The sequence below is a fragment of the Amblyraja radiata genome, chromosome 15 (assembly GCF_010909765.2).
Source record: "Amblyraja radiata isolate CabotCenter1 chromosome 15, sAmbRad1.1.pri, whole genome shotgun sequence".
Classification (NCBI taxonomy): domain Eukaryota; kingdom Metazoa; phylum Chordata; class Chondrichthyes; order Rajiformes; family Rajidae; genus Amblyraja; species Amblyraja radiata.
In genome coordinates this window covers 44,922,396-44,934,660 of record NC_045970.1, presented here as the reverse complement: position 1 = coordinate 44,934,660, position 12,265 = coordinate 44,922,396, and the positions used below count along the sequence as shown (strand labels likewise).

Genomic DNA, 12,265 nt, shown 5'->3' with positions numbered 1-12,265 from the left:
AGTCACACAGTGTGCCTCTACTTTGGTATATGGTCTGTGGATTGCGATTATGTTGCAGAAATGTTGGTGTGCCATTGGGGACTGGTCAAGTTATTGGTTTGGGTTCAGGTTTATTATTGTTAATTGTACCGAGGTACAGCAAAAGGAAGTTGCAGTTTGGGGATCAGCGCAAAGTTGGTCTCATTGACCAGCCATTCATTCCATTTGAGGATTGACACTAAATGCTGGAGTAATTCAACAGGTCAGGCAGCATCTTTGGAGAACATGGACAGGCGACGTTTCAAGTCAGAACCCTGTTTCAGACTGATTGTAGGGGGGGGGCAGGAAAGAAAGTTGGAATAGCGGGGGTAGGGGACGGGAGATGGAGGAGGGGAGCAGGGCCACTAATAGGTGAACACAAGCAAGGGGGCTATTTGTTAGGCCGATTATTGGACAAAGGCCAGAGATGAGGAGACAGTTGTGGGCCCATGAAGATAGAGAGTTGCGACGCTCAGGGATAGAAAAGTTGCGAATTGTGTATCTATGGCAAAGGGGCAAGTGGGGGGAGAATGGGAGAAAACAGGTGTTAAAATGGTTAGCAAACATTCCGTAGGCCTCGGCGGACTGAGCCCAAGTGTTCGACAATGCAGTTGCCAAGGCTAGGCCTGGTCTAGTACAGAATAGCGAAAGGCTTGGATAGTGTGGATGTGGAGAGGATCTTTTCACTAGTGGGAGAGTCTAGGACTAGAGATCACAGCCTCAGAATTCAAGGACGTCTTTAATTAAATGCCCTTTTCTCCTGGCTGACCTGGAAGCAGAAGAAGGAGAAATGTCTTTAGTCAGAGGGTAGTGAATCTGTGGAATTCTTTGCCACAGAAGGCTGTGGAGGCCAAGTCAGTGGATATATTTAAGGCAGAGATAGATTCTTGGGGGTCAAGGGTTAAGGGGAGAAGGCAGGAAAATGGGGTTAGGAGGGAGAGATAGATCAGCCATGATTGAATGGCGGAGTAGACTTGATAGGCCGAATGGCCGAAATCTTACTATCACTTATGATCTTATGATAAACCTTTTCCCTTGGACCCGATTAAAACCCTTCATAATTTAAATCTCCTCCATGCCTTTTCTGTCAAAGTTGCCTTTCTGTAGCCAAGTTATATTTTGTGAACTAAATGAATACTAATTTAAAAATAATTGAATTGATTGATATTGATATTCGCATGGTGTAGAAGTTCTAATTTCTTGTTCCAAGACTAACCAGTGCTTCCACCATTTGGCAAAGCAAGTTAAACGCCCAAGGTAGGCACAAAATGCTGGAGGAACTCAGCGGGTGAGGCAGCATCTATGGAGAGAAGGGATTGGTGAAGTTTCGGGTCGAGACCCTTCTTCAGACTGAATAAGGGTCTCGACACGAAACGTCGCCAATTCCTTCTCTCCAGAGATGCTGCCTCACCCGCTGAGTTTCTCCAGCATGTTGCGTCTCCCTTCGATTTTACCAGCATCTGCAGTTCTTTCTTAAAAGTTAAACGCCCGCTTACCTGTAGCCCCACTCGGATTCTTTTGGTCAAGGCACCATCCGGGAAGGATGCTTGCACGCTTGGAATGGTGGTGCTGCTCAACATCCCTCCTTCCGGCCCCATTTGGTTACTCTCTTGCTTGATCCGAGACACAACAGCAAAGTACTGGGGAAAGTCCTTGGTGACCACGCGGCAGATGCGCTTCTTCTCCAGCTCTTCGGGGCTGTCGAGCTCTAAATGAGAAAACACCCGAGACGGCAGTTTTTGAGAGCGCTTTTTGCCTTCGATAAATGCCATCTTTCATCATTGCCTTCCAAAAAGGTGTCAGACTGAATATTTTTCATTCATCATTTTTTTTTTTTAATAAACTGGTGAAAATTACAATACATCATCAGGCCACGAGTTAGAGCCATCGCCTAGGTCTGGAAAATTGATCTTAGACACGTCTGAACATAGGTCAGCAATCAGATAAGTCTGGAATAAATTTGTAACATCAATAGTGGCGACTGGGAAACCATCAGATTGACAATTCAACCTATCTAGTTCCTAATGTTCTGAAGGAAAGAATATCAATCTTCGTTAGATAGTCATAAAAATGCTGGGAGTAACTCAGCGGATCAGGCAGGATCTCTGGGGAAAAGGAATAGGTGACATTTCGGGTCGAGACCCTTCTTCAGACAGTCAGGGAAGAGGGAAAGTCCAGCTTACAACCAAGTGGTATGAATAGTGATTTCTCTAATTTAGAGTACCCTTACATCCCCTCTCTCTCCATCCCTCCCCCACCTTAGTTGCCCAACTAGTTTCATTGTCAACCTGCTTGGTTTCACAATTCATATCCCCCCCCTTATCACCTTTTCCTCAGCCACCAATGGACATTGTGGGCTTCACCTTTCCTTGATCATCAGCGCTGTCTTTGAGTTGTTCTTTTCATAACCTTTTATTCATCTGTTCTTTGTACCTTTTCATATCTCTAGTTTCCCTCTGCTTTGTCCCTCGTGACCAAGCTCCTGCTTTACTTTAGACTTTACAGATACAGGGCAGAAAAGGGCCCCTCGGCCCACCAAGTCCACTCTGACCAGTAGTCACCTCATACACCAGCACTATCCTACTGGGGGGGGGCGAGGGACAATTTGTACCAAAGCCAATTAACCTACAAACCTGCACGTCTTTGGAATGTGGGAGGAAACCGGAGCACCTGGAGGAAACCCACACAGTCACGGGGAGAATGCACCAGCCTCTTACAGACAGCACCCATGGTCAGGATTGAACCCGGGTCTCTGGCGCTGTAGGGCAGCAACTCTATCGCTGCGCCACTGTGCCGCTCCTGGCCTCATGAACATGGTTAAACCTGATCATTCATATGCTGGCGACTGATACCATAAATGTCAAAACTTTAAGCTTGGCTTGTTCTTCCACAAGCCTATCCACCTCTCTATTCACTTTATGGGCACTCTTTAAAAACAATTTTTCAGACTTCCACCCTCCTTAAGATAAATTAGCAGTCCAATATATTTTTGGAAGGTACGATCATATTCCTGGGACTCAAAGAGGAATTAAAAACCTAAATATTCCCTTTGTGCCAATTTTTTGGTCCAAAAATACTTCAGTGGAGCACTGCAGGGTATCTTATGAAAGACTTGGTATGAAAACAAATAATAGCAGTAAAAAAAAAACCCGACACTAAAAATAACTCTTGTCGTTGTAAACCTGAAACAAAAACAGAACGTGCCGGAAATATTCAGCAAGTTATTCAGCATCCTTGGAGAGAAAAAACATTAACTCTGATTCTTTGCCAGACCCGATGGATGTTTCTATAACTTTGCTTTCTTTAAAATTATAAATACAAGTACTGAATGAAGTAATTGTTTTGTACATTCGCTATCTCATCAGTTTTTACCAACAGCACCGTCATATACTCTCTGACCATCCTCCGACTTTAGCTATGGTTTAGTTTAGTTTAGAGGTACAGCACGGAAACAGGCCCTTCGGCCCGCCGAGTCCAATCCCGCATACTAACACTAACCTACAGGGCCAAGTTACAATTTTACCAAAGCCAATTAAGCTAGAAACCTGAGGTAGACAAAAGTGCTGGAGAAACTCGCAGCATCTATGGAGCGAAGGAAATTGGCGACGTTTTGGGCCGAAACCCTTCTTCAGACTGATGTAGGGTGGGGGGGGGGGGAGGCAGGAAGAAGAAAGTGTGAAAGGAAACCGGAGCACCTGGAGAAAACCCACGCAGGTCACGGGGAGAACGTACAAACCACGTACAGACAGCACCCGTAGTCAGGATCTAACCTGGGTCTCTGGCGGGGTAAAGCAGCAACTCTACGGCGGCGCCATTGTGCCGCCCCGAAATCAAATGCTTTACTGCACTCACATACACGGATTTCTTCATTCCGCTATTTCCCGACTCAGCAGTGTGCCGCATATTCCTGCTGTTAATATTATTATTTTTACAGTAACATACATGTCCAATTCCAGCAATTTGTTATCTATCGGCAGATCTACGACAGGCAACCCTCAATACTTGCATTCCTAGAGTGAAGGAACGGGTGTCGTTTTGGGTCGAGACTCTTTTTCTGATGCAGTATCTCGACCCAAAACGTCAACCATTCCGTCTCTCCGGAGATGCGGCCTGTCTGTCCCACTGAGTTACTCCAGCTTTTTGTGTCTATCTTTGGTTTAATGCAGCATCTGCAGTTCTTTCTTACACATACTTGCAATCCTGTTTCTTCTGTATTACCTAGAGCATTATAATGCTGTTGCAATCACCCCGTCTGGTGTCATCAGTATTTCCACAAATGTTACTGCTGTAACTATCTGCAGTTTAGGTCAATTCTTGCTCATCCTCAGTAGGAGGGTTGTCAAAGATAACATGACAGTGCACAGTCATGATGAGATAGCAAATTTATAAAATGATCACTTCCATCAGTACTGAGAACAACTTGTATTTATATGGACCCTCCACAGCCAATAATGGACCATTGTGGCCTCCACCATGCTTAAGTCATCGGTGCCAGCTCTGTTTTGTTCTGTGCTTTATGTACCTCGTTTCCCCTCTCCCCTGACTCTCAATCAGTAGAAGGGTTTCAACCCAAAATGTCACCCATTACTTTTCTCCAGAAATGCTGCCTGACCCGCTGAATTGTTCCAGCATTTTGTGTCTTATCTTTGGTAGAAATATATAATCTGTAGTTCCTTCCTACACACGGAATTGTACAGAAAAGGCCCTTCGGACAGTCACTCACTACTCTCTGTGAAAAAGACAAACTTGCCCCGCACATCTCCTGTAAACTTAGTCCCTCATCTTAAAGCTATGTCCTCCAGTTTTTGACATTTCCATCCTTGGAGAAAGATTCTGACTGTCTTTACTTTCTGTGCCTCCAACAATATTATGTCCCTCTATCATGTCTTTCTTCAAGCTCTGATGTTCCAGAGAAAACGATCCACGTGACCAATTCTCTCCTTATAGCTAATAAGGAAGCATTTTGGTAAACCTCTTCTGCACCCTCTCCAAAGCCTCCACATCCTTTCTGCAATGGAGTTGCCAGAACTGCACACGATATTGCAAATGCGGCCTAACCCAAGTCGTATAAAACTGCGACACAGCTTCTCGACTCTTATATTCAATGCCTCATATGTGTGGTCAATGGTAAGTAATTCCCACTCGTCTGTGCAGTTGCATTTGGTTTAATTTAGAGACACAGCGCGGAAACCGGCTCTTCGGCCCACCGAGTCCGCGCCGACCAGCGATCCCTGCACACTAGCACTATCCTACACACACTAGGGCCAATTTACAATTTTACCAAGCCAATTAGCCTACAAACCGGAGCTCCCAGAGAAAACCCACGCAGGTCACAGGGAGAACGTACCAACTCGATACAGTCAGAGCCCGGATCGAACCCAGTTCTCTGGTGCTGTAAGGCAGCAACTCTACCTCTGAGTCACCGTGCCGTGTTCATAGCTTTCTGTTTGCGATCTTTCCACCCTTCAGTCATCTCATTTGGAGTCTGTTTTTTTTCCCTTCTCTTACTTACTGCAGCTGCGTCACTCTTCCTCTCAAATCCCTATTTTTTTGCAACAAATTTCTTGGCAAACTCCCCTTCCTGAACCAAACATTTGGCATGCATGAGTAAATGCTTCACTTAAGTAAATGGACCAAAAGTGTAACCACAGAAATGACTCATTGCTGTGTAAATTGCTGAAAGGTGCAAATGCCACCAACCACATTTGCGTCAATTTGGTGTTAATCTAAGTGCAAGATCCCATGGGTGTTACTTCTGCCCATTTAAGACGCAAGGAAACCAATTTTAGTGGGAATGACGCAGATCCTATATATCGGCGAGACCAAGTGCTGGCTCGGCGGTTATTTCGCTGAACGCCTCCGCTCAGTCCGCATAGGCCTACCTGATCTTCCGGTTGCTAAACACATTAACTCCCCCCTCCCATTCCCACACTGACCTTTCTGTCCTGGGCCTCCACCATTGTCAGAGTGAGGCCCAATGCAAATTGGAGAAACAGCATCTCATATTTTGCTGGGTCACCTTATAACCCAGTGGTATGAATATTGACTTCTATAACTTCAATTAACATTTGCTTTCCCTCTCTTTCCATTCCTCCCCCATCCTAGTTCTCTGACTAGGTCGACTGTCCTCCTGGTTAAATGTTATCTTTGTACACCCCGTTGTCACCTTCCCCTATCTAACAATGATCTATTCTACATGTTCCTTGAACTTTTTGTCCCCTTTGGTCTCTCGTTTTCACACCTTGCCTTTCCACATCTCCCTCTCCCCTGACTCTCAGTCTAAAGAAGGGTCTCAACCCGAAATGTCACCCATTCGTTCTATCCAGAAATGCTGCCTGTCCTACTGAGTTACTCCAGCATTTTGTGTCTATCACAGAGGATTAATGTGTGCCAGGCTGTTTGGCTAAAACTGCTCCCTGTTTAGTGCAGGCATTGTAAGAATATTAAAGTTGGTGGATCAAACATTTTGGGATGTTTGCTGCTAAGGTGTGGTCCCAGGGGAGTGGGCTGTGGGTGGGAACAGAGGAGGTTTACAAGAATGATTCCAGGAATGAGTGGGTTAGCATATGATGACAGCAGTGGGCCTCTACTCGCTGGTTGAGGGGCGAGGGACTTCAGTGAATCTTACAGAATAATGAAAGGCATAGAGAGAGTGGATGTGGAGAGGATTTTTCCACTGGTGAGAGAGTCTAGGACCAGATGCCATAGCCTCAGAAAGGAGGTGAGGAGGAACTTCTTTAGTCAGAAGGAAGTTAATCTGTGGAACTCATTGCCACAGAGGACTGTGGAGGCCAAGTCAGTGGATATTTAAGGCAGAGATAGACAAATTCTTGAGTAGAACGGGTGTCATGGGTTATGGGGAGAAGGCAGGAAAATGGGATTAGGAGGCAGAGATCAGCCATGATTGAATGGCAGAGTAGACTCGATGGGCCGAATGGCCTAATTCTACTCCTATAACTTGTGAAGTTGTGGAACCAGGATAGTTGGTCAGAAATTGGTCGGAATGATAGGAAGGTACAGGTTAGGACCAGCTGGTCTCAAAAGGAAGGACAGCCAGGGAGAGATGAAGGAATATGGTAATGGTGATAGGCTGACAAGTGTTTATTTCACTGCAAGGGTTATTGTGGAGAAAGCAGATGAAATTAAAGTGTTTGGAATGGTGCTTGGGACTGTGATGTTGGGGCCATTGGGAAAAACATAACTGGAAGAGACACGACTGACAGCTCAGTGTTCTGGCCTTTCGGTGCTTCATACGTGATGGAGAGGGTGGCAGCAGAGATACGGGAGCTGCGTTACTAATCGGGCCACAAATCTTAAGATGTAGGATCAGAATTAGCCCTTTGAGGCCCATCGAGTCCACTCCGCCATTCGATCAAGGCTGATCTATTTTTCCCTCTCAACCCCGCTCTCCTGCCATCTCCGCATAACCTTTGACCCTCTTACTAATCCAGAACCTATCAATCTCAGTCTTAAAAATATCCAATGACTGGGGCAGCACTGCTGTCTGAGGCAATGAATTCCATAGATTTGCCACCATCTGGCTAAAGAAATTCCTCCTCATCTCCTTTCTAAAGGTACTTCTTTTTATTCTGAGGCTGTGCCTTCTGGTCCGAGACTCTCCCACAACTGGAAACATCCTCTCCATATCCACTCTATCTAGGCATGTCGCTATTTGGTAGGTTTCAATGACATCCCTTCTCAAACTCCAGTGAGTACAGGGCCAGAGAATTCAAACGCTCCTCATCCATTAACTGGGTTCATTCTCCTAAACCCCCCTCTGGACTCTCTCCAATGCCAGCACATCCTTCCTCAGATATGTGGCCCAAAACTGCTCACAATATTCCAAATGTGGTCTGACCAGCACCATTCGAAGCCAGCATTACATTACTGCCTCCAGCATCACCACTGGCCAGATCCCCATCACTCCCTGTGTAAATATAAAAACTTGCCCCGGCACATGGACATTAAACCTCCCCCCTCTCACCTTACAGCTGTGGCCTCTAGTGTTGGACATTTGCACCCTGGGGAAAAGACTCTGACTGTCTACCTTATCTATGCCTCTAATAATTTAATGTACTTCCATCGTGTCTCCCTCAACCACCAATGATCCAGAGAAAACAATCTGAGTCTATCCAACCTCTCCCTGTAGCTGAAACAGGCAACATTCTGGGAAACCACCTCTGCATCCTCTCCAAAGCTTCCTCATCTTTGTCATGGGGCGTCCAGAAGTGCACGCAATACTCCAAAAGTGACCAAACCAAAGCCCTACAGAGCTGCAGAAATGTTATCATTGCCAATGGTGCTAATGTCACTGTACATTAGAAAAGAAAAGAGAACAGTGTCAATATTTTCCTCAACGTTCAAACTTTTTTCAAATGGAATTTCTTTATTTTTCTTCTTTTTGGAGATCTTCAAAGCTGCAACCAATATAAATAGAGGTCTCTCAGGCACTTGACATAACGATTGGAATGGGTCAAAAACAGTGGTTTCGTCAAGCAGTAACCAAAATAGCTGCTGGAAGTGGATGCTCACCTTCATCCATACCGTTTAATATATCATTGAGCTCCTGGTCTTTGTAGTCGTACTGGTGCTCCTTCCAGACTTCCCCATTCTCACTCCGGAGTATGATCAGCTCCCGTTCTTTGTCTCGCATTGAACCAAAGTGTGGTATCTCCACAATCACAGGGCTGGAAAGAAGAAACACTGATTGCATGATCACTCTTCAGCACCCCAAGGCATGTCCTTAATTCTTCCAACAGCTATTTGAATTTCCCTTTACAACATTGTGATTGAGATGGGGGGGTTTTTAAACCCTGCTCCTACCCAAACTCGGGTCATTTTTATCCTTTGATTGAAGAAACCATTGCTACACTCAAGATAAAGCTCGTTCATTTTTGCTACATGTTTTCACACCTCTGCAGTAAATTTATCAATTGAGTTTTTTCTCCAGTACAATTCATGGCCATTTAATGTTTCTGGGAGAAAAGGTCCGACTCCGTGAAGATTTAACAACCCATAGTCAAAAAGGTTGTAAACACAAGGATTTAAACTCAAAATGTAAACACAAAAAATACATTAGGATATTATATCGACATGGCCCTCATGAAAGCATGAGGACAGTGTGTTTTACAGTCATTTATACAGGCTGCATTATGTAATCAATCGAAGATTAAATCCCCAGAATCTAAGCGAGGAGAAAGTTGCTGGTGGCAGTGCAATTTACACATTCAATCTCTATAATTAGCAACTTAAATACTAAAGAATTGAGCTCGAGAATGGAACTTCGTAGCCCTTTGTAGGATTTAATTTGCCCCCAAAAGCTTTTAATTAAGGTTGCCATCTGTTGAAAGTATCATTACTTTATACCGAAACAATCGACAAAAAACAAAATGCAAGATTCGCTATTTTATGGTTACACACCCCAGACCTTTCTCTTTCTCTCTCTCTTTCTCTCTCTCTCTCTGTTGGCCAGAATTTTGGAAATGAAGAAATGGTTCTCGTGTTTCTTACATTTCTAACATTCCACTTCATAATATTCAACGCTGGGCACACACACAGTAAACCCCTATTTTTTATTTTTTTGCTTACAAATATGCCGATAATGCGCGCATGATCATTGAAGGATGCAATGGAGATACAACACGCTTTGGTGCCCCACCTTGAAAATACAGCCTTACGTGGCACCAAAAACTTACACTGTCCACTGAAAGTACATATCATCAGATTGATCATTTCCTACGTGAGGTGCAAGCCAACCAGAATGAAAACATGGATATAGAGAACGTACCAAACCATTGGTAATCGAGGGACACGTTTTTCACCCGAACTTTACCAAGCAGAAACGCTAGCAATACCATGATGTATCTGACTAGCTCCTTACTAAATATCAAAAAATTTTGAGCAGATATTCTTCTGCAATGTTTTGAGGACAGACACGTTAAAATACCAATTTTGCTGTTTTTAAGAATGTCTGAAAAAAAATTATGGTGGACTTTTCCCATTGTTTTACAAGTGTGGCCCATGCACGTCTAACACATTATTTTGTTAACATGGAAGGCATTTAGCCGGGCCGGCAGAAAAGTTGGCAAGTAAATGAACCATTGTCCGATTTTTACTGACTTCAGTCGATTTAACTTCTTGTTACCACCCTGTCCATCCACCTGACACAAAAAGTCGCACCTATTTCCGCTGATACCTTCTCTATACCCAATATTGGATGTGAAGAGCTGTCACTTATCACTGAATGCAGTTGATGCAGCTGAAACATTCCCGACGGATGATGTAAAGCAGTTATGGTGGCAGAATGATTGCAGTGAATTAGAAACATGCCTGTAAGCGCCAAGCTTAAAACAACAGTGCTTCAATAGATCAAGCCAGTATGATTTTCTCTCAGCGACAGAACTGAAAGTTGTGTGTGGTGGTTTTTTTTTTCCAAAAAAGAAAACAGAAAAACATGGGGAATGACTCAAATAAATAACTAAGAAAATGAAGAGAGAAAAAAAAAAAAAAAAAAAAAAAAAAAAAAAAAAATCTGCTGTGACAGTTTGTATCTTTTTAATAAACAGCCTACCCAATAAAATTTGTTCCTCGAGGACCAAGCTGCAGGATTCGGCTAACCAAGCTCTCACCCTCGTTGAGAGGGGGAGGGTTGGTAGGAAGGTGAAGTTTACTGAAAAAACATCCATGCAGCAGTAAAGGGAAACAAAAAGTGGAGAAAAAAAACAATGAAGAGACTGTCATTCCGAACAGTATCTAAGATTTGAATGGAGCATTTGCAAAACTTATTCTAAACAGAATGAGCAAAAAGGTTACCAGGTACTGCAAAATAGTTGGAACCATGTGGCAGTTGTTCAGAGAGGAACCTTAAAATTGGGCGTTTGCAGTTGAACAGACAAACATGTCCAATTTTACTTTCCACCAATGGAATATTATGGTCTTTCAATTTGGCCATCATTCATCCTTCCACATTTATCCTGCTCACTGACTGATTTTTGAGAAGATGGAACTCGCAAAGAAACAGCACACAAATTGTTAAAAGTCAGCTTTCAATGTCCCCTCCCTCCCCAACCTCCAAAATCAAGAGCTCGCATACAGCTATCTGCGACCGGCAGCGTTAATCCACGACCCAAAAAAAGTGTTGAAGGTGAGCAGTGTGGAATGGATCACCGAGTGCAGAGCGGCAAACTTACCCCAAGAACTGGGCACCTGATGGTCCAACTTCAACCAGCCGACTGGCCAACCCTTCCCCTTCCACCATGGGCGGCGGGCTTGCCAGCTTGTGCCTCTTCACCAGGCGGCAGGTGATGCGTGTGGGCGCCGTGCACTTGCGGGGCGGGATGACGATGCGCATGCCGTTGTGCCGGCTGCCGCGCATCGAGCCGCCGCGGGCGTCCACCATGAAACTGACGAGGAAACTGCAAGGGGGGGAGGGAGAGGGGGAGAGGGAGAGAGGGAGAGAGGGAGAGGGGGGGGAGAGAGAGAGAGAGCGAGAGAGAGAAAAAAAAACGAGAATGAGCGAGTCACTTCGGGATCAGGGAAGCAAGCCAGTGGCTGTTTACCCACCGTTCACGAACATATCGGCAAATTATCAGCAGCTACTGGGGAAAGCACCCACAATATTCCCAGCCATCCATTTTCAGCTTCAGTGTTGTCAACATTCAATAGTGGGAAACATTTGGAGGTTTATGGTAAAACAGCAAGGGAACAGAACTAATCAGATAGACTTTTCAATGGTTCGGCAGGAATGCAATGGCACAACGACCCTTTCCAAGGCTAAGGCTTTGTAATATATTATCTCACAGATGCAAAAGATCCAATGATCATAAGATGCAGGAGCAGAATTAGGCCATTCGGCCCATTGAGTCTGTTCCACCATTCAATCATGGTTGGTCTATTTTTTCCTCCCAACCCCATTCTCCGCCCCCACCCCTTCTCCCCCAACCTTTGAAGCCCTTACAAATCAAGAATATATCAATCTTCGCTTTAAAAATACCCAATGACTTGGACTCCACTGCTGTCTGCGGCAATGGGCAGATTCACTGCCTTCTGGCTCCGAAAGGAACGTCCTTTTATTCTTAGGTACACAAAATTGCTGGGGAAACTCAGCGGGTGCAGCAGCATCTATGGAGCGAAGGAAATAGGCGACGTTTCGGGCCGAAACCCCTCTTCAGACCTTTTATTCTTGTTCCTGGACTCTCTCATATCTGGGACACATGACAATAAACTCACTTGGCTTAACCAAACGTCA

The 12,265-nt window shown here is 44.7% G+C and overlaps 1 protein-coding gene across 39 annotated transcripts in view; it reads right to left on the bottom strand.

Annotated features, from left to right (window-relative positions):
• Positions 1 to 12,265, bottom strand: part of ank3 (ankyrin 3) — a 523,147-nt gene that overhangs the window by 52,979 nt on the left and 457,903 nt on the right. For 38 of the 39 annotated variants that reach the window (XM_033034307.1, XM_033034304.1, XM_033034328.1 and 35 more), the window contains 3 exons: positions 11,208 to 11,432; positions 8,551 to 8,705; positions 1,515 to 1,726 (listed from right to left, as the gene is read on the bottom strand). In XM_033034307.1, the coding sequence (XP_032890198.1) occupies positions 1,515 to 1,726; positions 8,551 to 8,705; positions 11,208 to 11,432 (592 nt within the window). The remainder of the gene's footprint in view (positions 1 to 1,514; positions 1,727 to 8,550; positions 8,706 to 11,207; positions 11,433 to 12,265) is intronic. The other variant, XM_033034299.1, reaches the window with a different exon arrangement.